The 25,232-nt window shown below is 59.6% G+C and overlaps 1 protein-coding gene across 2 annotated transcripts; it reads right to left on the reverse strand.

The window, feature by feature from the left end:
* Positions 1-491: 491 nt before the first annotated feature.
* Positions 492-23,553, reverse strand: LOC139008938 (ras GTPase-activating protein 4). 2 transcript variants are annotated; one of them, XM_070412745.1, is made up of 21 exons: positions 23,449-23,553; positions 18,633-18,689; positions 17,156-17,269; positions 16,629-16,690; positions 15,376-15,505; positions 13,464-13,545; positions 12,759-12,890; positions 12,432-12,523; positions 11,071-11,188; positions 10,669-10,819; positions 10,059-10,123; positions 9,651-9,763; positions 9,211-9,403; positions 8,837-8,974; positions 8,136-8,280; positions 7,728-7,897; positions 5,654-5,791; positions 4,436-4,571; positions 3,365-3,485; positions 1,318-1,382; positions 492-1,156 (listed from the first exon to the last, which is right to left on the reverse strand). In XM_070412745.1, exons 1-21 carry the CDS (start codon positions 23,511-23,513, stop codon positions 1,035-1,037), a joined length of 2,409 nt encoding a protein of 802 aa, XP_070268846.1. In that variant the 5' UTR covers positions 23,514-23,553; the 3' UTR covers positions 492-1,034. The 2 variants fall into 2 exon arrangements, with proteins under 2 accessions (XP_070268846.1, XP_070268847.1); XM_070412746.1 differs by having other exon boundaries at positions 17,156-17,264; positions 23,449-23,533.
* Positions 23,554-25,232: the final 1,679 nt, after the last annotated feature.

A 25,232-nucleotide genomic window follows, 5' to 3' on the forward strand; every position in this document is an offset into this window, starting at 1 on the left:
CTTGGTTGGATGAGAGTTTTAGAGAACGTATTGGAAGCTCCTGCCCCTTCCCCATCTGTTAATTATGTTGGAGGTTACTGTGGACCTAGAGCTGGGTCGGGAGGAGGGCAGGGAGGTGATGACCAGAGGGAGCCTTGCTTTGAAGGAAGGGTTGGCTGGAGGAACGCTGGCAGGGCCAGGCCCCGGGAGTCGGCATTATGAGTCTTCAGGACACTTGGAGCCTGTTGGGGCTGCAGGGAGAGCACAGCGGGCGAGCCAGGGCAGGCTATGTGGCGTGTGGGGGATGGAGGAGTGGAACCCAGGGGCATGGTGGGGACAGCAGCTGGGAGGACAACGGAGCCCCCCTGGAAGGGAGGGAAGCAAGGAAGAAGGGATGGGGCTGCAGAGGCTATGGGGGCTCCAGTCCTTGGCCACCTCCCCCACCTCCCCGAGCAGCTGTTTGGGTCCCGAGGCCCACTCCTTCCTCTGGCCCCCACATGAGACCCCAGAGCCACAGTCACAGCAGGTTTATTGTCGGCGATAGAGCACTGCGATGCTCTCCCGGAGGTGCGGCCAGCGGCTGTGAGGAGAGCAGGTGGCGTGGTGGACAAGAGCCAAGTGGGCGCTGAGGTCAAGGCCTGCTCTCCTGGGCTCCGTGTTCCCGCCCACCTCTCTGCGTAAGGAAGTGCCAGTCCCCTTGGGTGTGGACCATCTTAGGAGTGGTTTCTGGCTGGGTCTGCCCTGGGCAGGAGTGGAAGGTCCTTGGAGAGTCTGGGCTAGTGGTGGTGAGAGCTGCAGGGACTGCCGGGAGCAGCCAGGCCTCTCGGAGGAGCAGGAGCCCCCGGTTCCCCTAGAGACTTCATGTGGGTGATGATGGGCCAAAGCCGTCAGCTTTGGACTCTTGGTTCCCCTGGTCCCTGGCTACCAAACTCACCCAGCCCAGGAGAGACCCAGGCCCTGCACCCCAAGGAGAGGGACTGAGGTGAAGGGTTGAGAATGCACCAAGGGTGTCCAGGCACCGGCAAGGGGCTCGGTGAGGGAGTGCAGGCCAGGCCTCACGTCTGCAGCTCCAGGAGGCAGTTGGGCTCTGAGGCTGGGGAGCTGGCGTGGCTGCAGCTGTGCGCCTCCCGGAGGTCCTGCAGCACCTGCAGCAGCTGGGCCAGCCGGTCCTCTGGTGCTGAAGGCAGGTGCAGTTTGAGGGCAGAGCAGGCTGGGCCTCGCCTCCCAGTGCTTCTCCCAAAGGTCAGAGGGCCCCTGGAAGTGGGCCTCAGGAGCCCCACCTGCAGCATCCTGAGTGGGGCTCAAACCACTGAGAGAGTCCAGATGGAAAGGACCTACCTTCACCCGGGCCTGTGAGCGTGGGGCCTGCCCCGGTGCCTGCACTCAGCTGCTGGTGCTTCTCCCTGGGGGAGGAGAGAGAGGGCTCTGTTGCCCTTGCTGGGAAGGCTGGGTGACCCAGGGTGGGCCTCCCGAGCCGCAGGGGCTGACTCTTCCCATCTCTGGGGAAGAAACCTGGGCCCAGGTCTCGGCCCCTGGTCACCTCCTGCCTTCCCTCTTCCAGCCTCCTCCTCTGGTTCTCCCCCCCTCCCCACTGGCCTCGGCAGAAGGCACTTGGGAAACCAAGTTCGACCACGTGGCTCCTGTTTTGGAGGGCCCTTGGGGAAAGAGCTCGCTGGGGCCTGAAATTCCTGCAGTATTAACTGGCCATGGAACGTGCTAACTGGCATGGAGACAGTGACATTTTAAGCACCTTCCTAACCGGTTGTCCCCAGTCCGGTCAGGTCTGATCCTCTGTGCGCCTACGTGGAGGGAGGGCGAGCGGCCGCATGGACCCCCTACTTGGAAGTTCCTTATTTGGGAACCCCTGGCTCAGCCCTAGGACAGTCTCCCTGGTCTATTTTGGGAGAGATGTTTCCCTCGGCCAAGGTCTAACAGGCTCTGCCTCCTCCGCAGACACCTGCTCTCCTGCTTCTCTCGGGGCAGTCTCCTTGGCCTTGTCCCACGTGGCCCCCACTGCCCAGAATGCCCTTCCCTGCTTCCCTCTCTACGAGATCCTGCAAGCCTCACAGACCAGCTCAACCGTCACTCCCTCGCTCCTCCTCTCATGTTCTTACTCAAATTTACGGCGGGGCTGAAACGTGAAAGGCACTGTTCTCAGTGCTGGCATTAGAGCAGCGAATGCCACAGGCCTGCCCTCAGCAAGCTCAGTGTAACTGAGACAGGCAAGACACAAGTAAACACCACATACGGATAAGCTTCATAAGGTTCTAGAGTAACAGTGGTCAGGGAAGGCATCTCGGACAGGTGGCCTTTGAGCAGAGGCCGGATCAGGTGAGGGAATAAGCCATGTGAATACCTGGGGAAGAGCCTTCAGGCAAAGGACACAGCAAGTGCAGAAGCCCACTTGGTTTATATGTTTAGACATAAAGTGAAATTCAAGTGGAGCCTAGACAATGATGATGATGATGATGATGATGAGGAGGAGGAGGAGGAGGAGGAGGAGGAGGAGGAGGGATGAGAGGTTGTAGGGTGTAGTCACAGGAGTGAGGGTCCAGGTGGGTGAAAGAGTTAGGTCTCTAGAGTGTGGAGCTCAGGAACAGAGCGACAGGGTGGTGGCTGCGTCCTCTGGGTGGAGGATGAAGTCGGGAAGCAAGGGGGCCAGATCAGGGGAGGAGAGAAAGCCGGGTCAGAAAGGAGGTGGCTGCCGAGTGACCTGGAGGCCACTGGGGACTGCAGTTCACAGGGAAGTGAGTGGGTCTAGTCTGACAGCATGGGCTTTGAAGGACTTTGAAGAGGTAAATCCTGGAAGATAGAGGAGGAACATGGACAGCCACCCCCTCCAGACCCAGGTGTGGGAGTGCAGGGGACAGACCTGCCCAGGGAAGCAGTGACACCAGGAAGCACTGCACCTCTTTGAAACACCTCCATGCCGGACCCCCAGAGATTCTGAGTCATGGGGTAGGGCCAGGGCATCCTGTTTTCAAGCTGTTTTTGAAAAGCATCCTGGTTTTTTTCTCCACTGGAGCCAGGGTGGAGAACCACTGAATTAACTGAGATGGCCATGGAACTCGGAGAGCCGGCTGAGGACAATGCTGTGCTCTGAGGGCACCACGAGAAGGCTGGACAGATGGGGAGTCTGGTCAGCCTGCCCCTGGGGCCCTCACCCTAACGTGAGCTGGCCTCATGCTGTAGAGACCCAGGGCAGGGCCCCTCCCCAGGTGTGGCTGCCAAAGCCAAAAGGTGCTGGGCATGAGTAGAAGGGAGGTGACCAGCCACCGTGGAGCAGTCCTAAGCCTGAACCCCAGCTCTGCTCACCCCCGGCACATCTTGGGGTGGCACGAACTCTCGCATTTGGGGCTCACTGCCCCTGCACAGGCGTCCTCACCGCAGTGCAGCCTCCATGCCCAGCAGGTGCCGGTAGATGAGTTGGGCCTCCAGGTCATGGTCGAGAGGGTCATTCCATTCCTGCAGGGTCACCCGTGACCGGGTCCTATCACAGCCCAGATCTGGGGGCGGAGAGAAGGTAGAGTTTCAGGCCAGCATTGTGAGTGCTCCTGTCCAACTTCCTGGCAGTTCAGATGGGAAAACTAGGCCTAGAGAGGGACAGGGACGGACTCAGGGGGCCCCAGGGCAGGCTGGGCTGGGAGCACAGTCTGCAAAGTCTGGCCCAGGGCCTACCCAGGGCTCCCCACACTCCCAGGGCAGTAGCTCCTCTCTCCGGTTCACTCCTGAGCCATGGGGTACCTGACTGCAGAGCGTGGGAGTTGCCCAGGATGCCACTTAGGGAGCTGGACCACTTTCTAGAAGTGCCTGCCCGGAAGCAAGCAGAGAGCATCCTGGGAGGTGATATCATGGTGAGGGAACCAGCAGGGGGTTTGTGCCTTGCGATGAGCTGCCCGACCACTTGCTGGCCTAACCACCTTGGCAGAGGCACCTGCCCTCGCTACGCCTCGGTTTCCTCCTCCATAAAACGGGGCTTACGGGCTCTGCCTCAGAGCGCCCTGGGGAGCCCCACTTCACCGACGAGCAGGTTATCACTGGGATGGGTATAGTCAGAGGCTGCAGGCGAGGCCAACCAGCAAGAGACACCCTTGCAAAGAGCTGCCAGTTTCCACCCCCTGTGCAACCTCAAGTCCAGGACTGGGCTTGTGCAGATGGGTCAGGTTCCAGTGGCCTCTAGCCACGCTAAAGTAAAGCTGTTTACATTTAATTAAAATTAAATAAAAGTACTTAAAATTCAGTTCATTGGCTGCACTGACCACAGTTCAAGTGCTCAATAGCCACTTGTGCTTGAGGTAGATACACACCATTTCCGTCATCACAGACAATTCTAGTAGAAGCTCCTCGGTGCCATCCCTCTAGTGCCCAAGGCCCAGGGTCCCCACCACCAGCTCCAGTGCCGGGCTGCCCGCTGTGGACAGATGCAGCCCAGCAGGGCCCAGGCCTTCACTCCCACCTGTCTTGTCCTTCTGGTGGCAGCAGCTCCACTTGTCCCCGCGGAAGACTCCAGGGTGGTAGGAGCCCAGCAGGCCAGTGTTGTTGATGCTCACCTTCCGCAGTGCAGACAGCCACTGGTTCAGCTCGTTCACACACTGCAGGGACCAGAAGTGGGGGGAAGGGGGCTGATCAGAGGTCGCCCCCTCCAGGCAGCCCTCCCTGCTGGAGCTCCTGTGCCACTCAGGACGACATGCTCCCCACTAGCACACTCAGCAGCTTGGGGTGAATGAGGAAAGACTGCCCTCTCCCAATGGGCCCAGCCCTCGCCCGGGCGCCTGGCTTGATGAACAGAGCATGGGCTGGATTTCAGCTGCCACTGGCCCCCATGGCCATGCACTTGGGTGGTCCACAACCTGACAACCATATGCGGTGGCCCTGTTGCCACCACTTTTCCCCTGAGGCTCTGCACTCTGACCCAACAGGGACCCGTAGTGGGCGGGGCCCTAAGGGACAGGCCTGTGGCCACCTAACACCTGCAGGACTGTCACTCCCAGGGAAAGCCAGGCCCCTCCAGCTTCCTGCTTGTGTTCTCCCCCTAATGCTCCCTCCTTCACCTGTCTCCTCTCAAATGCCAACCAGAGGCCCTCCTGACCACGCTTTATGAAGCAGCACCCCTCCCTGCCGCACCCCCTTGACCCTTCCCTATCTCTCTTAGTCTCCACTGGTTCCCTTCAAGGCACTATTTGCCATTGTAAATATTTATTCTTTATCAGCCTATCTTCTTCCCTGGAATATACGGTCCATTAGGGCAAGGGCTCTGTTTTGTCTGCTGCCCTACGCCCACCACCTAGAACAGTGCCTGGAACCTAGCAGGTGCTCAATAAGAATGAATGGATGAGTTAATCCATGAACAGAGAAGGGGATGTGAGAGCATGCACCCAGAGCCACACACACGCATAGACATGATTGTTATGTGTCAATATGCACATACACAGAAACACAGAGGCACCAACCAACTCAGATACTTGGAAGTACAGTTTCCCACAGATGTGTGCCCTGTGCAGCCGGACCTACATGGGGTGCCTGGGCAGGCCCACGGAGAGACACATACTGCACTCACATCACATCTCACATACCTTGCTGTGCCTGATGTGGCTGGGAGATTCATTCATTCCAGCCCACCCAGGGGCCTCCCACAGCACCCTTCCCCCAGGGCACCCCCACCCCATGGCCACACCTTGCATTGCAGGTAGGCGGTCTGAGGCCTGCCTGTGTCGTCCGTGTAGATGACCTGCATGACGTGTGAGCTGCCAAAGCTCTTCTCCTCCACCTTTTCTGCTGCCCGGATGTTGGCTAGCTTGATCAGGGCACTTTTCTGGGAAGGGGAGAGGGAGGGAGGCTCAGGGTCTTAGTTGAAGCCATTCCAGTTCCTATCTTTGGGCCTCAGCTTCCCCTTCTGCAGCACCAGGGGTTGGTGTGGGGGACCCAGAGTGCCTCTCTCTCCAGGAGCCTGCTCTGTGAGTGTCCTCAGCCAGGACAGAATGAAGACAGATGGGGCCCAAGTGCCCAGCCTCCCAGAGGCTCCCTGCAGTCCTGGGAGGTGTGAATTTTGGAACGTTTCTAGATACCCAGCATTCCCCGGGGCTGGAAGGTAATGCCTGCCATGGACCAGGCCATGTGCCTTTGCAGTTATTAATTTCCCAGCTCACCTTTATTTTCCCAAGTTCTAAGAGTCATATTCCACCTCCTAACACCCCTCCCACCATCAAAGAATCTAATGAGATACAAATGGGGCAGAGAAAAGCTCTGGATGTGGAATATCCACTCCCTGAGACAACTCCAATCGGCTCAAGCTGAATCTATGCTACTAGTCCCAGACCCTGCTCTCCTTGCCTCTTGCATACCCTCCCATCAGAAATCACCAGGCCCCACACCACCCAAATGACCAGTCCCCATGGTCCTTGGGGCAATGCCCACACTCCCAGCCTGGCGTCTAAGCCCACCACCCCCACTGGCTTCAGTGGCAAGCAGAGAGGGCAGTGCCATCCCTTGGAGGAGTGGGAAGATGTGGGGAGCCCTGGGGACACATGTCGGAGCCGTCTCAGGTTGGGGCCACCGAAAGGACAGAAGGGACAGCCCAGAGGATGTGGTGCCCAGGCCTGCTAGAGAGGAGGCGGAAGGGAGGTAGTGGAGCGTGGCACTGCACAGGGGGATACACAGGATTCGCCCACAGAAAGGCATCTCCAAGGAACAGAAAGGGGCCAGAGTAGGATGAGGGAGGGCCCTGCCGGGTAGCCAGGCTTTGCTGAGGCTACAGAAAATGTTGAGGGGAGCCAGGGCTGGGAAGTTGCCCAGAGTAAAAAAGCTAGAAAGTGGGAGGCCTAAGCTGAGGGGTCACTCCAGGGAGCTCCTTCACCCCCTCAGCATTCCCTGGCTGCTCAGGGCTGGTTGGGCACCCTTGGCTGGCCATCCCCAGAGCCTGGCTGACTGGGGGTCAGGTTGGCCCAGCAGGGGTCAACAGGTCCCTCCAGAAAGTGTACACTAAGCCCTTCTTAGGAGAAAAGTGCGCAAAGGAGGCCAGCCCAGGGGACATAGTGTCTTTAGTAATAACCATTGGTCTAGGTTCTGCTCAGAGCCAGATCCTGGCTCTGGACCTGGAGAAAGATCATCTCATCTGATCCTGTTAAGGAGGGACCACTATCTCCAATTACAGCCAAGACACCAAGGCCCCGAGAGGCTGAGACACTTCCCCTAGGTACACAGGGCTGAAACCCAGGACTCCCCTTAGCCCCTCTCTGCTTCCCTGCTCTCCCACTGATGCACCTCTCAGCCTCCTACCCCACTGATGCACCTGACCAAGAAGCCAGAACTGGATACCATATCAGCTACCTGCCCCATTCCCCCTTCACCGAGGAGCTTCTTTCTCATGGGTCTCTCTACCCTCCCCTCCCCCCCAAAAATATGTTTTTATTGATTTTAGAGAGAGGGGAAGGGAGGATAGAGAGATAGAAGCATTCCCGCCATTGATCGGCTGCCTCCTGCATGCCCCCTGCTGGGGATCAAGCCCACCACCAGGGCCTGTGCCCTGACTGGGAATCGAACCAGCGACCTCTTGGTTCACGGGTTGATGCCACACTGGCTGGGCTCTCCTAGGTCTTAGGTGATTTTGTAGCTGCCATCAGAAGGCTAGTCCTGCCTGGCTTTCTTCTCTGATCCTAGTGGACCCTGGGATGGACTCTGAGGAAGGGACAGGTGCTCCAGGGTGATACAACCCCTCAGAGCCCCACGTGCCTGCCTCTCTCCTCACCCACCTTAGAGCTAGGTGTCTTGGCAAAGCTGAGGGCCTCCGTGGTGAGGGAGAAGTAGAGCTTCTTGAAAGAGGAGGACATGAGGGGGCCCTTTCCCTTGGTCCTGTGGATGAAGAGTGGCCCCTCCTTCACTGGCGGCATCTGCAAGCTTAGCGCCCTCTGCAGGTCCAGTTCTGCCAGGCCGGGTACGTAGGGCAAAAAGTGAGCTCAGTGGGGTGGGTAGCAATAAGAGCAGGCTGTAGGTGGAGCTTCCAGAGGCACAGGCAGGGGCAGGGCCGCGGGATGGGGCAGAGCAAACGTGATTAGCAGCTGTGGGTGCAGCCAGAGGCACAGAGGCAGATGGGGCCACAGGACTGGTGGCAGGTCAGATGCAAGCAGGGTACTGTGGGCGGGGCCTCCAGAAGGGCTCACCTTCCTTCTCCTCGATGTCCACCAGCTTGGTGATGAAGTCCTTCAGCTGGGCCACGCCCTGGCGCACAGTGGGCTGCAGCGGCTCCATCCAAGCCTCCTTGGCCCTGGAAGCCGGCGTGTCCATGTTGCCCACATTCTGGATGGCCTGGAGATGGCAGCAGGGTCAGGGGCCAAACCACTGACACCCCCCCCCCCCCCGCCCCGACCCCCAGTCTGTGCTACTCCCACAATAGAAATGAGGCAGAGTCAGCATAGGCTCTGCTCACAGGCCCACTCCAACCCCTCCGGGGGTCAAGGGTAAACAGATCACTACGTTTGAGACATTTAGGGCCTGATAGTTGATACTACCTACGCCCAACCTACTGCCCTTCCTTTGCACGTCTTATATCAGACTCTGCCCCACGGGGTATGCCGGCCCCAGCCCAGGGCTGGACAGATAGCCTGAGAGTAAGCAGACATGGGGTTGAAAGGCCCGGGATTCACCACCCACAGGCTGTGTGGCCCTGAGCAACCTCCTTCCCCTGCAGGCCTGTTTCCTCACCCATGAGACTGGGCGACCGTGGAAAAGCTTTGTAAACTGTGCCCCGTGAGAGCATCAGCAGCCCAGGCACACGGACTCCCCGGAGCCAGTTGGGAACACAGTGCATCCGGGCGAGGACCCCCGCTCAGCACCCAGCTGGGCACCCCGCCTGCAGCCTTACCTTGGCCAGCAGCAGCAGCGTGCGGCTGGTGCGGGCGTCCGCGTGCCGCTCCCGCAGGTGGAAGAGCTTGGGTGCCATGATGGCGGGAGAGACGAAGCGCAGGCACAGGAAGCTGGTGACGGCGATGAACGGCACGTTCTGGAGGGGTGCGGGAGAGGAAGAGCCGTGGGCTGGCCTCCCCCAAGCCTGAGCTCCGGGAGCCCCTTTCCCTTCCGTGCTGTCTCTCCCCCTGACCCTGACCCTCTTCCTGCCCTTGGCTACTAACTCCACCACCGCCACCCCTGCCACCCCTCTCCACGGGGCCTTGGGGCCCCACTGCTCCCCGTTCCCTACCGCTTTCTTCTCTCTCCCAGCCCTGCCTGCAGAGGGCGCACCTCATGCTGGGCGCTGGGGAAGCGCTCCCGCACGCGCAGGAAGAGCTGGCGGAAGGTGGCGCGGACCACGGCTGGGCAAGCTCGAACGGAGCGACAGAGCGCACTCAGCAGCGCCCCCAGGTGGGCGCTCAGCGTCCTTGCGCTCTGCTGCAGCACCTCAGCCTCAGTCTGTGGGCGGTGCAGCCCAGAGCACCTGCGTGGGCCGAATGCGGACCGTCAGAGAGGGTCGCAGTCAGCGTCTGCACACGTAACAGGCAGGGACTCCCAGAGATACAGGCGCAAAAAGGCCATCAGCGGAGATAGGGACACAGAGACAACACACGGGTGAGCAGGTAGACGAAAGGTAGATCCAGGCAAAAAGAGTCATAAACATATACTTGCAGACACAGCTGACCTCCATCTCCAACCCCCTGCCCCCCACAAGGATCCCCCCATCTCACCCTACATCCTTGACCTCCACTTTACTGGGGTCCAGCTCCACGTACTTCTTCTCCTCAAATACCCTGTCGATGATGGGGCCCAGGATGCTGTGCAGATACCGCATCCCAGCCACCTGGGGGCCACCGAGAGCAGCATTGGTCCCGTCTCCTGGCTATCACCCCGCCGCTGGCCTCCCAGCCACCCTGTGCACCATCTGCCTGTTGTATCCACTCAGGACTGGCCAGGCACATAAGGAATGCAGCTCAAACTGTTGCTACATGAATGAATGAATGAATGAGAATGAATGAGTGAATCAATGAAGGAAGGAACCACTAACAGAAGCCTTGAATTTAAGTTATGTCTCTTGGCCTCTCTGAACCTTAGTCTCCTCATCTGTAAAACAAAAACAAGATACCATGCAACCTCACCTTCAGAAAAGACTCCATGGACTTTGTGGCCAGAGAGTTGCTCCGGAACAGAGTGTTGGCCTCATCTATAATTAGAAATTCCAGTGGGTAGAGGGCTGGCTGGGAGAGGAACAACGCTTTGGCGAAGAGGACCCTGGGGTTCTAAGAGGGCCCTTCAGAAAAGAGCCTCCTTGCCATGTCTCAACCCACTGCCTCACCTCTGCCTTTTGCTTTTTTTTTTTTTTTTTAAATATATTTTATTGATTTTTTACAGAGAGGAAGGGAGAGGAATAGAGAGTTAGAAACATCGATGAAAGAGGAACATCGATCAGCTGCCTCTTGCACACCCCCCACTGGGGATGTGCCCGCAACCAAGGTACATGCCCTTGACCGGAATCGAACCCGGGACCTTTCAGTCTGCAGGCCGACGCTCTATCCACTGAGCCAAACCGGTTTCGGCTGCCTTTTGCTTTTTCCCTTGCTTCCTAACCTGACCCTTTTCCTCCTAATCAAGTCCATCTACCTCCTACAGGAGGACCTCCGAGATTTCTCCCATCCCAGCATCTCTAGAGTCCTTGGCTCCCTGCTCTACTCTCCACAACACCCTCAGGCCACTCCCTCCGGGCCTCACTGGTGCGACTCAGCTCCAGCTGGAAGAGCAGGTCCAGAAAGCCTTTGGCTAGTCCCTGCCCCAGGAAGAGCTTGAGCAGGTTGGTGGCTACTTCCTGGCGGCACTCAGTGCTGGTCATCTCCTCGATGAGTGGGATCAGCTGTGCTGGGCCCTGCGGGAGGCAGCAAGGAGAGGCGGGGCTGCAGGGTGCACCAGGGAACCCAAACCCTTCAGTCTGAGGACCTCAGAGGGACACAGGGAGGGTGAGGGAGTTTTCCCAAGAGATGGCAAGGGCCCCTGGACACCAGCTAGTTCCTTACCATCCTGAGAACTGGTTCTTGCTCCTCAGAGTGGGTTTAGATGGACAGGAAGGCCAGGCCTACCATCCCTGGACCCTCCCTCCTTCCCTGGGGGCCCCCTCACCTGGGTGCCCAGCTTCACCTCTCGGCACAGCAGCTGCACCAGGGGCTGGTAGCAGCCAGAGGGCAGCACCGTCTCGTCCCGCAGCCGCACCTCCAGCTGCAAGGAGCCCAGGTTGCCCCTGGAATGGGCAGCATGTGACCTCTCCACCAGGGACCCTGGGCCCCACTGCCTCCATCTTCCCTGCTTGGGGCCAGCCTCCCAGTCTTTCTACTGACCCCTCCACCTTTGTCCCCCGCACGGCCCCACCTTCCATTCTTTGCCCAAGTGGTTTGCTCTGTTTGGAAAGCCCTTCCTGCCTCTATACTCATGGGAACTCCATCTGTCCTCAAGGCCTGGCTCCCTGCCACCTCTAGACTCCCGTGGACTCTGGCTTGACCCACAGGACTTATTGGGCTTTCTGCTGTAAACTCCCGGAGAACAGCTGCTTCATGTACACACTTTACACCGGGAGCAAATCCCCAACCTGCACAACAACCTGCCGAGGGCCCCGAGGCTCCAGCAGGTGAGCAACTTGCCACTTAGATCTAACTTCCAAGCTCCCCTCCCACCGCGGGCACCGACCAGAGCTTAACAGTCTCTGAGGCCCCACTGCCCGCAGCACAGTTCACAGTGGGGCTGCTGGGCGCGGCCTTGCCTGCCGTAGGCGCCAGAAGACAGAGCTGCCTGGGCGCTGGGTACAGCTGTCCGCTCTGCCCTGCCCTGTTGAGGGTGAGGATGGGTGTCTGGGGCCTTCAGCAGAGAGACAAGGCCGCACCATCCAAGGTGGGGGGCACTGCTGAGCTTCCGTTTCTGGGTTGAGGGGTGGGCAAGGAACCCAGAGGGCTCCCTAGATAGGGCTGCCAGATTTAGCAAAATAAAAATACAAGACACTCAGTTAAATCTTAAAATTTAGTATAAGTTTGTTTCAAATAGTTCATGGACATACTTACACTAAAAAATTATTCACTGCTTCTCTGAAGTTTGGTTCTAACTGGACATCTTGTATCATCTTGTATTTTAGCTGGCCACCTTATTCCCAGAGAATTTTGGGGCAAGTCAGAGCTCTGGTGCAGGGACACTGACTCAGGCTCTGAGCACCTGAACTCTAGTCTGAGGTCTGCAGAGAAACTCTTAAAGGGAAAGGGTCTGAGGGCTTGTTCCCGAAACTTCCAGACAGCAGAAAGCAGGAGACCTGTCCTGCCTCGGGAGCTCAGAGGACTGAGCCCAGGACTGAGGGAAGGATGGGGTGGGTACGAGCTGAAAGAAACCTGGGGCTGCATCACCTACCCCGGCCCCGCCCACCTGCCTGCCTGCAGGAGCCCACGATCAGCCGCCCCCAGGCTCAGAGCCCCCATCCCAGCCACCAAGTTCTAGAAACTCACTCTTCCCTCCGCCTCTTGGGCAGGTCGGGCTGCAGCTGGAACCAGCCCTCCTCCTGCTGGGCTACCCACAATCTCTGGACGTTGACCACAACCTGGGGGCAGGGCAGAGATAGGGCAGGGCCACACTGGAGCCACACAAGTGTCTCTGTGGCGTGCGCACACTTTCGGAGGGTCCCTGAGCACCACGGAGAGTTGGGGACAGGTCGCTGCTGGTTCTGGGGTGTCCCAGGTCTCCCGAGGGCCCTCTCTGGGAGGTTGGAGGGATGGGTGGCTGGGAGGACAGGTGCTGAAGGTGGCAGGTACAGCCTGGAGGGGAAGGGTGCTCACCTTGCCCAGGAAGTCATTGCGGCTGACAAGGTCCCAGTCCCAGGCCTCCACACACAGTGCCTCTGTGGCCCCCTCCTCCACCTCAAACTCGAATGTCTCGTTCCAGCGTGGGTAGCATGATTTCTTCACAATCTGCCCAGAAAGTAGGGGGGCTGACTCCATGGGCATCCCAGAGCCAGCCAAGGGCAGAGCCACCCCAAACAGCTCCCCTGGGTTCCCTGCAGGGACCCTTTCCCAGCAGGGTCCAGGCGGAGGCCCTGCAATAGCAGAGGTAAACACTTCCTGTCCAAGCCCCCACCAATTTCTCAAGTGGGGAAACTGAGGCCTGGAATTAGGCACTTGTCCAAGGCCACTCAACAAAAAAGTACGAGATTGTATGGAAAAGCCGGGTCTTCACAAGGCTGAGCCCACCCCCTGGCGGTTCCCGGAGGTGAGGACGGCACTGGAGGCAGCTGTTGGCTTTGCCGCTTGTCTGGCTCCGGCCTGGCCAGGAGTGAAACACGGCTGAGGCCACAGGGGTTGGTGCTAGAAAGGCCGGGACCCGTTATGTGTCCTCAGAGAGGTCACCCTGCTTTTCTGAACCTCCTCTGTAAGAGGGCAGCCCTAGCCTCACCTCCCAGGTGATGGTGGGCAGGTGAGGCAGCGAGGGGCATGGGTGGGGCCCTCAGCCTCCCTGCCCCCTCCCCAGCCCACAGGCCTCCTCACCGAGGTCTCCTGTGTCCGGCCATTGTAGCGCACACGGACAAAAGGGTCAGATGCACCATTTCGGTCCTTGGGGGCTAGGTCCCTGGGAGGGGGGGAGCGAAGCATCCACTGTCACTCAGCTGCCCCGGCTGTGGGGTAACCGCACCAGGCTGGGAAGGCCTGAGCTCACCCTGCCCTGGGCCAGCTGGGTGACTGTGAGCAGCACCCCTCCCTTTTCCCTTTTCTGGACTCTGATTCCCACAGCGATCACCACACGGGCCCCCACACCAGGCTCAGGACCCCCCGCCCCCCCCGCCCCCCCCGCCCCCCCCGCCGCCCCCCCCCCCCCCCGCCGGTTGGAGCCACAGCTCCTGACTAGGCAGCTGTACCTACTGGGGCGAAGGAGGAGGCAGGGGCAGTATGAGGCAGCCAGGCCATGGTCCCTCCACCTCAGTTCCCAGGGCAGCCCTGAGCAGGCGCTGCCTCTCTGAGCTGCGGTTTCCTCACCAGTAAAAAGACAGGACAAACCCCGTAACTGAGGTATTGAGCTGGGAGAAGGCTTGCCCTACAACCCCCACCCTACATGAGGGGGTCTTGGTAAGCAGCTCAATCGATCGTCCTCTCTCCACAGATGGTCCCTTCCAAAGGCCAAACCTGGCCCGGGCACCCCCGCATGGCAACTTTGTGAAAGAACAACGCCCACCCCTCTCCTTTTGCTGTAAATATTATTTCCTGCTCTTTCCATAGTGAAGTGTGAGGCCTCTCATGCCTGCTTTTCTTTCTACATCAGAATCATCTACTGGAATTCCAGAGGTTGGTCTTGAGAATCTGCCCAGAAAGAGGAGAAAAATGTTCTTCCTGCCTCTACGGCAAAGGCAGCCTCTTGTGCTGTCCCCAAATTCCAGCAGGGTCTGAGCTGAGCACACGGGTGATGAGTCCCCCACACTCTAAAGAGAGACCCGGACAGACCACTCCCCACCGGGGGACTTGCTGAGAGGAGGCCAGGCTGGCCCAGCCACCATGTCCCCAGCAGTCTGGGCAGCGTGTGAGTGTGTGAGTGTGAGTGTGAGTGTGTGAGTGTGAGTGTGAGTGTGTGTGCGCGCGCCACAGAGAGCCTGGTGCCCGTGAGGCTGAGGAAGGAGGAAGTGTGAGAGGATGACTGAGCATGAGGGGCGGGACTGTGACTGCCCATCACCATCACTTTCCGTCTGGCTGTGTCTCTTCCACATTCCATCCCAGGACAGAAAATAAAGCCAGGGAAGCCACAGTTCTCATTTCCAGGAGAGAGAGATCTTCCTCCCAGAGAGGCCCACCGCTCCGCAGTGGGGGGGCTCCCATAGGTCGGGGCTGCCCTCCTGCCCAAAGGCAGGCAAGGACCCAGTGGAGGTGGGCTGGAGCCAGAAAGGAAGGTGATTCTCCTGGAGTGTGACTCACACTCACGCTGCAGCTAAAAATACGCAGGGTGGGGGATTCCCTGTCACAGGTGACTCAGGCCCACCTTCCCCTTCTGAGCATAATCCCCCACTTCCCACTGGAGATTTTCAGCAACCTCTTTCACACACACACACACACACACACACACACACACACACACGCCAGCCACCACACCAAGCACCTCCTATGGATGTTAAATCCAGGGGAAGGCCAGTCTTGGCACTGGGGCTGTATGATCATGGTTCAGGGGAGCCCCTCACCCCACAACTGGTCTATGATGCCCGAAGTTCCACCATTAGAACATCACCTCTTCCCCTCAGAGTCATGCCCTCCTGAGTGGGGTCATCCCAGGAACCTCTCCCGTCAGCCTGAGAGCAGGCTCCTCCCCGGGAGGAGGCCAGGGGTCGGGAGGTGGATGGGGAGAGGAGGCCCAGCATCCACAGTGGGTTTCTCTAGTTTCTTGGGGCCCACACCCTGCTCCCCACCCGCCACATCTCACCTGGCCTCCAGCACGGAGCAGCGCAGCCGGCCGGCACGGGCCCCCGGCACCAGCTCCAGCCGCAGGTGGATCTCGCCCTGCACCTCCTCATCAGGGTCGACCTCCGTCAGGTGGGCCCATCCACTGAAACCTGTGAGGCTGCCGGTGAGCCAGCGTCCTGGCTCTTTCCATCCCACGCCCTTCACCCTCCAGGCACCACGGGCCCCCTCCTTAGTCCTCTCAGAATCCTCTCAAGCTCCTGTGAGGCAGGGGCTATTGTCCCCAGTGATGGATGGGGAAACTGAGGCTCAGACCTGTGACCCCTGTATCCTCACTATTGTGTCAGGGTGGCCCTGACCCCAAGTCATCATGGCACTGCCCTCTGTCCTCAGTTTCCCCATCTTAAAACGGGGAGCATGGCTCTTGCCCAGGGATGCTGGAAGGAGGGCCCAGATGGGGAAGCGACGAGAGAATCGCATCGTTGGGGCCACTGAACCCCGAGGGGCTGACTGGGGCCTCCGGCAGGAGAGGCCTCTGGCCTGCAGGGGCCAAGAGGCTCCATGAGTCAGCAGATTCCCCCCACTCCCACCCCCACCCCCGCCCCCACATGCAGGCCCCAACCACACAGACAGGAGCAGGTGTGCCTGGGAGGCCCCTGAGAGTTAGTTGCAGGGGCTCAGGCTGGCAAAGCCAAAGCATCTAAGAGCTTCTGGTCTGAACCCTCATGGGCAGATGGGGACTCAGCCCAGAGAAGGCAACCCCTGCCGCAGGGCACACAGCAAGGCTGCGACAGGGCTGACCCCCAAAGCAGTGTCAGCATCCTAGGAACCATCCAAGGGGTCTCCAGCCGAGCCCGGCTCGAGGCCAACAGCTCAGGCTTGGGACAGAGAGGCCTGGGGCCAGGCTGAGAGGACCTCAGCAGGTGCAGAGGAGCCAGCTGCACTGGGTGGGACCCTGCATCTCAGCAGTGGAGCTTAAGGAGGCTCCTTGCGCTGCCGGCAGAGGCCTCAGATCCCACCACAAGCAGCCCTTTTGCTCTGGGGGATGCGGTCCAACCTGGAGGCAGAATGGGGCCCAGGGCACACAGGTGGGTGTACAGGCCCTTCTGGGGAGGGCAGACATGGCTTTCCCTGAGCATCAGGCCTAAAGGAGCCTAGAGCAAGGGTCTCTGAGTAGGGGGAAGGCTGGGACTGGGGAGACCAGTGAGGAGAGAGAGGGGGAAGGCCAGAGGCAGGGAGCAGAATGGGCTGTGGGCTCCCTCCTGGGGACCTTACCTTTCGGGTGAGCAGCCAGGGTGTCCTTGGTAAGGCAGACCTTCCCGATAACATCATCCCGGCTGGAGGATGGAGAGGGAGCCAGAGCTGGGCAGTGCTCTGTGGGGAGCCCAGGACCCTCCTCCCACCCAGTTTAGGGCCCCTGTGAGGAACAGGGAGGTCACTTCAGGGGCCTCTCCGAGTAGGACCCATGACCTTTCTGCACATGATGTATCTCTGCACATGGACCAACCCGTGTGCCCACGTAGATGCCAAGATGCTCTCTGGGTGCCCATTTCCTACCTCACATCCTTACACTCGCATAGCGCACCTATGCCTGTATTCCCACACATGCACACATATGACATGGCACAAGCATGGTGAATCCACACAGCACACACCCTCACACCCTTCCAGACCCCTCTGGGCGCCCCCTCCCTCCAGGCTATAGAGGATGCAGAGTGACCAGCAGTCCCCGCAGTGAGACGGACCAGGGAGGGGCAGGTGGTGGGGTCCAGGCCCCAGCTGAAGAGTGGGGCCCACGTTACCTGAGGGCATCCTCGTCCATGACATAGAAGGCCACCGCATGGAAGGTGGGCGGCAGGTGCACCTGGTACTCCTCACCCCAGAAGGGGCACAGGGTTTTCCACACGGTGGCTGTCCTACAGGAGACGACCCTCAGACCTGCCCAGCCACCTGCAGGCCCCAGGCTGAGGCAAGGCGGGGCTGGGTGACTGAGCCCACCTTTCCCCACATCCCCTTCCACTCCCAGAAACAACTGCCCTGCTGTTTGATGACATCCCAGGCCCCCTGTCCACCATCAGTCACTCCCTCCTGGCCTCCCTCTCTGCCGGGGTGGGCACAGGGCCGCCTCTGTCAGGCCACTTTACATTTGGGGAAACTGAGGACACAGCTGGCAGCACTCAGGTCACACAGCAGGACTCCCTGGCTCCTGATGCTGAACGGACTTGCTGGCTGGAGGCCGGGTGATGGCCAAGCTGACTCTGGAGCCAGACCGTCCTCCTGGGGAGTCTGGGAGCCACGGTCCAGGGCCTCACCCAGCTCTGGCCGAACCCCCCTAGATCAGAGCCTTCAACACATGAGACTCAGCAGGGATGTGCATGGGGGAAGCCGAAGCCGCCAAGGATCCAGGTTAAGGCTCAGGCAACCACCCAACAACGTCTCAGAGAGGTTACTGAACTCTGGGACTCAGTTTCCCTGCCTGTCACGGAGACAATCGGGGCCATCACGCCCTCTCTTCACTTGCTGTCTGTGGTTGGGAGAGAGTCTGGAAAAAAGATGGGCCCTGCTCGCTGGGGGTGAACTGTGAGTCAGGCACGTTGGCCAGCAGTCAGCCTCGGGCACTCCGCTGGACGGAACCGCAGAGCAGCTCTGGCCGTGAAGTTTGAGGCAGAGGCTTGGGTGAGGGAGGGGACTGGACAGCAGAGGCCCTGCCCAGAATCGTGAAGCCCGTGGAGAAAGGGAGGCCCAGGGGATTGGGCCTTTGGGTGCAGACTGGGGACCCCAGCCTGGAGGGGAGCAGTTCTTCTGGGGAATAACCACTGTGGGGCTCTCTAGGGGAGAGGGGTCCCCAGGTCAGAGCAAGGGCCAGGGAGGGGAGAAGGAGCTCAGGCTTTGGGGTGAGATTTTGGGCAAGTTACTTAGTCTCTCAGAGCCTCGGGGTTTTTTTATCCATAAATGGGGTTTAATGATATCAGATGTAGCTCATTATGAGTATTAAATGGGCTAAACTCACTTAGTATGGCGGAGACAGCATCATCGTGTCACTCCTGGGGGCTGTAAAGACTACAGACCCATCGGTCAGAGGGGCCTCTGGCCGAGTGCCCGGCCCGCAGCAGATGCTGGTGCCAAGGTCAGTAATTAGCAAGAGGATCTTTCCCACCTCCAAGTAGGTGTGTCAGGGTGCGGTGGGGGCCCAGGAGATTAGATGCCCCTTGCCACACACTTCCACACCCCTCTGAGGTCTGTGTGTGAAATGGGCTGGGGCTGGGGCTGGGGGTATACCTGATGATGGGCTCATTGTCCACCTTCACGATGCAGTAGGGGTCGCTGCTGCCGTTGCTGGAAGACAAACAGGTGAGTGGAGGGGCTGGCAGGTGATGCTGCAAGTGGGGTCAAGGGCAGGGCCTCCCAGGCAGCTCCCATCCCTCTGCCAGGGGCCCTCAGTGACCCCGAAAATGACAGTCAAGGCTGAGACACTGGGTCCTGGGCTGGGGGCGGTTAGGGAAGGCAGGAACCTGCACCAAGGCTCTCGCCCCACCCCTGCCCCACCTCAGGGAAGACAGAAGCACGAGACCAGTGCTGTCCTGTGCACTGAAGGGTAAAGGTCCTTGGTTCAACAGTCACAAGTCACAACAGCCCCAGGCCAGCTCCCTGACACCCCTACCCTCAATACCACAGGCAGCCCTGTCACCTCTCCTCTGAGCCTTTGTTCTTGTTGTTCCCCTGCCTGGACTGCCCTCCCATCCTCCCAGCCTCAGCCCCTCCTCTAAGAGCCCTCTCTGTCCCAGGGGCAGGAAGTAAGGTCTCCCCTGTGACCCCACTGCCGGCCCCTCCTCAGTAGGTTTCCCTCCATCCCAGGAAGCTGTGATGTCCCATCAGTTGCTTCCCCCACCTGAGTGACCTGAGGGTAGGGACCATTCTGTGTCCCCAGGGCCCAGGACAAGGCTTGCCATAAGACAGGGTCCTGTGAGTGTTTGCTGAGTGAGTGAACAAATATAACCATCTGTCCTCAAGCTCCCAGCCACCTGAGAACAAAGGGCCAGGAAGGCAAACCCGGGACTGCCCAGTCCTGCCTGTCTCATTGGCAGGGGATTCATGGGGTTGAGGGCAGCCCCAGCCAGGTCCAGGGCTGGTACTGGGCGAGAAGGGGGGTGAAGCCTGTCTCCAGAAATGCCCTTCAGGCCTGGCATCCAGACAACAGAAGTGTGGGAGCGCCGTCCTGTGCACAGAAGGGTTGTTGGTTCAGTTCCCGGTCAGGGCACATAACCCGGGTGGTGGGTTGGATCCCCTGATCAGGGCCAGTACGTGAGGCAACTGATCGATGCTTCTCTCACATCAATGTTTCTCTCTCTCTCCCTCTCCCTTCCTCTCTCTTTAAAATCAATAAAAAAAAATCCTCAGGTGAGGATTTAAAAAATAATAATAATTTTTAAAAAGGAAAGGAAGTGTATTTTCGTGTTGGAGGCTGGGGAATTCCAAGCCCTGCTTCCCTTTTCAAAGAGGCTCCTCTTTTGAGGAAACCACTCGACACAAACGTCTCCAAAGGCTCTCAGACGCCAACAGAAACTGTCTGCCAAGACTCAGCTTCCCCTAGCTCCCTGGGTCCCCGGCACAGGTGAGGGCCAGGCCATGGGAGGTGTTTAGTCAAAGTTAGCCCCGCCCTAGACTCCTCGCTCCTCTACCCGCAACCCCCACCCCCAGCATTTAAAAGCCCACTCCTCCAGCCCCCTGGGAACACCCCAGGTTGCATCCCAAGGCGAGGGGACCCCAGACCTTACATAACAGGTCCCCATGTTCCCCAAATGCTGGACTGGGCAGCAGGGCCCAGGAGCTGCACAAGTGTTTGAACAAGAAGCTTGGAGAAACCAGGGACAGGTCAGTGTGGGCTGAGACCTCTGTGGCTGCCCCCCACCTCAGGTCCCTCTCTGCCCTGCTTCTGCCTCCTGCCTTGGGGTTTCCTGGGGACAGGGAACCTCTTGTGTACCCCTGCGAGCCCAGCACTACCCTCTGCTCAGCTCTCACTCAATGGATGAACCGTGAACGCACAGTGAGGTTTGGGGCTCATGTTGTAGTCGGGGCCACAGAGGTGGGCAGAGACCCAGAGGCAGGAACAGACCCTGTGTGCAGGGACAGCGTTGGGACCCGTGCCCTGCCTAGTGGCCTCTGCTCTGATGAGGCCCCTGGGCTCCACGACTTCTCCTTCCCCAAGCCACTTGCCGGCTCTGGCCCAGCCTGGCTACTTGCAGGGCCTCTATATTTAGGGCCTTGGCAGTTTCCAGGCTGTGGAAGAGGAAGGATCAGGGCAAACCCTGAAATAGCCCCGGGCCTGTCCCCAGGGTCACTGGGCGTGGGAGCCAGTGGGTCACCGGTCACCATGAGACTCAGCTCCTGTCTGTCTGACCCAGGCACCCAAGGATGGGAGACAGCGGGAGGGAGCATGGCAGAAACAGGCAGGCTCTGAGAGGAACCTTAAGAGAACTAAACACTCATGAGTGAAGTGGCAGGGGGGCAGGTAGCAGCTCTGTCCGCAGGGCTTCCCTCTTCAGAACTGTCTCAGGGAAGATGGGCCACTACGATATCCTCGTCCTCAGAAACGTGTAAGCCCTGGCTGGAAGGGGGGCTGCTCAGGAGGCAGGCCGGAGGCTGATGAGGCGCGCAGTGAGGTAGGCTCGCCACCACTCCTGCCCCAGCATTCAGGGAGGGCTTCCTGTGATTGCCAAGCGCTTGCCGTCCTGGAGCATGGCCTTTCGTGAGGCTCTCCCCACTGAGCCCACAGCAAGCTTGCGACGTTCGTGCTGCTAGGACTCACAGCCTGTCAGCCGCAGAGTGGGCTTGAATCTTGGCTTCTCTACCTACCGACGTGGCCTTGGCAAACGACTTCCACATCCTGAGCCTCAGTTTCCCCGTCTTCAAACTGGGCACATTATAGGGCTAATGAGAAGGACCTCAACACCTCTTACTGCCCTCCACTGGGGACCAGGTGTCCCTCAGGCTACCCAGAATGTCAGGTCAAATGAGTCATGGTTCCTATCCTCACAGTCACGTGACACATGCAACCCAGGAAAGAGCAATTGCTAGCAAGGGCTCTGCCCTAACTCCAGATGACCCGAAGTCCTGAAGGGTGCAGGACAGGGACGGTGAAGCCTGCACCAGGGCACCAGTAAAAGCCCTTGAGAAAGCTGAGAGGTGTCCTGAAGGATGAGTAGGAGTTCTCTGGAGGACTCTGAAGGGGAGTGCTTGAAAGCAGAAGGCCCCAAATACATGCAGAAGCAGGGCTGTGAAGGGCAGTAGCCCAAAGGTGAGCGGCTGGGGGAGGGGGTCACAGCTGGGTTTAAAAGATAGTTGACAGGGTAGAATGGTGTACACCAACCACTATAGGAAAGGCTGAGGAAAGGAGGTGAGGGGAGGGGAGTAGGGCAGGAAGGGGAGCAAGGCAAGGCAAAGGCAGAACCCACAGGATTCGGTGGCCCCACCCCTGGGAATGAAGGCACCTTGCCCCGAGTCCCTCAGCTGTGCAGAGGCAGGGCTGTGCAGGAAACCGGGCACCTTGGCTCCCTGCGCTGGTGAGAGCCTGGAGCCAGGCACGAGGCAAGCGCTTCGGGGATGGGGAGGGAGGCAACAGACAGAGGGGCTGCTCCTCCCAGCTGCTCCTCCCAGCTGCCACCAGCCAGAGGAGGCCAAGCTGACCTAGTTACTGGTGCCAGTGTGGGGGGTGCTTAGTGGCTGGGTCTGGAGGCTGAGACCCTTCTCAGAGAACATCTGCCGTCTGACCCCAGAAACCACAATCCCGGCCCCCACCCCACCTCCCCCACAAACAGAAACCCACTTTGAGATGGTCCCCCACTACCCTCCCTCACCCATTGCCATGGCAACTGCTGAGCCTGGCCTCATCAGGCCCAGGAGGCCTTGAACTGGAACTGCTCCTGGCGCTGAGTGTACTGGGAAACTCTTATGGGCCACTGTCCGTGCCAGAGAGATGCCCTGGCCCCTTCCTCCTGTACTGCCCGCCCCCCCAGCCCCTCCCCATCCTGCCACCTGGCTGCATCCAGGAGCCAGATGAAGAGCCTGAGTGTGGGGAGGCTCCAGCCCAGCAGACTTTGGACCCTATGCTGCACTGGGGCTCCCTTTCCTCCGCCCCCTCCTCCAGAGCCCCCCGAGCTTTGTGCTCTCCACAGCTTGTATCTCTGAGGCTTCGGGGACAGGAAGCAGCCTAAGGCTGCATACAAAGGAGCCAGGGATCAAATGGGGCAGCTCAACTCTGGAAACGACTGAGAAAGATAGGACAAGGGGCTCCTGAAATCTCCTCAGACCTGGCCAGGGACCGGGAAAGCCCTAGGTGCCTGCGCCTGGCAGGGGCCCCAGACCCAAGATCCTGCTCTGCGCTTGGAGCCAGCGTTTCCTGTCTCGGAGCCTCGTTTCCTCGTCTGTAAATGTTATGATGAGGACCGCCTTGCCGGGTGCTTGTGAGGATTAGAGGTGATGGCTCAAGTAAAGCATAGGGCACCAGCAACGGCGACTCCCCAGCCACTCCATCTTGCAAGGGTCCTGGCCTCCTGCCCCTCCCATCCCAAGTGCACAGCAGGGAGCCCAGGACAGCCCCTGGGCCCCATAAGCATCTCAGATGCACACTCCCAGGTACTAAGTGTTCAGAAACTACCAAGGAAAACTCATTTCTAGGGGGCACTTTCATCCCCTCCGGCCACACCCCCGGCAGTTGGCCGAGACCTTGGTAGTCCACCGAAATGCCCCCCCACCCCCACCCCCTTGGATGTCGCCCCAGCTCCTGTCCTATCAAAGCCCCTTCCCCTCTAGAGCCGTTCGGCCCCCCCCGCCCCCCCCCCCCCCCCCCCCGGTTCACTGAGGCCCCTTACAGACCCTGCCCCTCCCCAATCCATGGCCTTCCCTGCCACCCCCTGAAGACCGCTCGGCGAATCTTCACTGTCCCCATCTCCCTGCCAGCTTCCCGCTGCGGACCCGCTGGCCACACCCTCGCCTCTGCTCTACTTGTGGGCGGGCCGTGTGGACCCCGGAAAGGTCAGGCATAAGGGGCAACGCCCCTCCCCGGAAAGTTGGGGTTCTCACCCCCGGCCGCACTCACATGTCCTTGGCGGGCAGGTTCTTCCCTTCCACGATGCGGATGGACAGCGAACTGCGCTTGGCCATCGTGGGTCCGCGACTCGGGGTCCCGGCCGGGGGAGTCGGACGCCAGGGTCCGGCGCAGCGCGCAGCCGGCGGGCGGGCAAGAGCTGGACTGGGCGCCCAGGGGGCGGGCCGCGGCGGACCGTGGGGGGCGGGGGGGCTGTTACCGGGGGCGGAGGAATCGCTTCCACTTCATTCACCCCCGCCCCCGTCCCACGTGCGGGGGACACTGCACACAGGCGGGCCAATCGGCGGCTGGGGCTGGTTCGGGCTGCGGCGCTTATTGGCCACTTGGGGCGGGGGAGGGAGGGGCCTCCGCGGAGGCATTGACGCCCGGCGGGCGCGGTGGGGCGAGGGGTGCCCCTCCAGGCGATGATCTGCGCCCGGAGTCCTGCGCCACGGATACATGTGGGCGGCGGGCGTGGCCCGAGTGCCAGCCCCAGGGCGCGGGGGCTGTGGGATTGGTGTGTTGGGAGGTGTGGGCATGTGTGGGGACACGCGGGTCGGTGGCATGCGAGGGGGACCGCCCTGGCCACCCGAGGCCGGCGCGTGGGAGGCCCTGCATAGGTGTCAGTCCAAGGAACAGTGGGAAGACTTTAGCAAACAATATGCGTGTTTGCGTTAGAGCCTCCATTTGAGCCTGAAAGACCTGGATTGTTATTATTATTATTTTAAATATATTCCTTTATTGATTTCAGAGAGGAAGGGAGAGGGGAGAGAGAGAGAAACATCAATGGTGAGAGGGAATCATTAATGGGCTGCCTCCTGCACGCCTCCTACTGGGGATGGAGCCCACAACCCAGGCATGTGCCCTTGGCCGGAATCGAACCTGGGACCCTTCAGTCCACAGGCTGACGCTCTATCCACTGAGCCACGCCGGCTAGGGCACCTGGATTGTTTTTGAGAACCTCCTTCAGAGGTGGGGTCTTTCTCAGTTACCATCTCATTTACACCTCCTCCATCCCCCAGGGGAGAACCTGGAGGAGGCGCTCAGGTGCGAAGGGGAAATTACCTGCGGGAGGTCACGCAGCTGGCCCCAGACAGGCCAGGCGTGGCCTTCCCAGTACGCCATGACCTCGACCTCGGCCTTTTCACGGGAGCACGATCCTTCTCCCAGACTGTGTCCAGAGCTGAGTTTCTAGAATTGTCCTCCTTCGCTGTTCCCTCCTACACCTAGAGATCACAGTCCTAGGGCTGGCACAGGGGTAACTGGCGCTGGGCAGCGGGCTTCCCAGGAGGGCATTGCCCCAAGCATGACTGCACACTTGGGTCCCATACCCGCTCTGCCACTCCCCTGCTGAGTGATGCTGGAAGGCTTCCTGGAGTTCAGGGAGCTGGTCCCATCTCATCCCCTGCAGAGAGGGAGCACCGGCACCTGTAAAGATAGGTACCAGGGGACACTGAGGTGGGGTGCTGACGGCTGGCACAGTCCTGTTTTCTGTTACATTCAGCTTTCTCTTCCTATTTTGTTATTTATACTCTACATGCACACTTTACCAAATTCAAAATATTGATGGTTTACAATGAAAAATGAAGTCAAGTTTCTCTTCTCTCGCAGCCACACAAATTCCCTATTCCTGGTTCCTGTGCCTTCTGGAGACAGACTGACTACAAAGGCCTCAGTAGACATATATTTTTTTTCTTTTATAGACAAACTAGAGACCTGGTGCACAAAATTCATGCACTCAGGGGGCCCCTCAGCCCATCTTGCACCCTCTTGCAGTCTGGGAGTCCTCGGGGGAT

Source organism: Myotis yumanensis, unplaced genomic scaffold (genome assembly GCF_028538775.1).
Source record: "Myotis yumanensis isolate MYYU_CA2020_CCGP unplaced genomic scaffold, mMyoYum1.0.hap1 SCAF_4, whole genome shotgun sequence".
NCBI lineage: Eukaryota > Metazoa > Chordata > Mammalia > Chiroptera > Vespertilionidae > Myotis > Myotis yumanensis.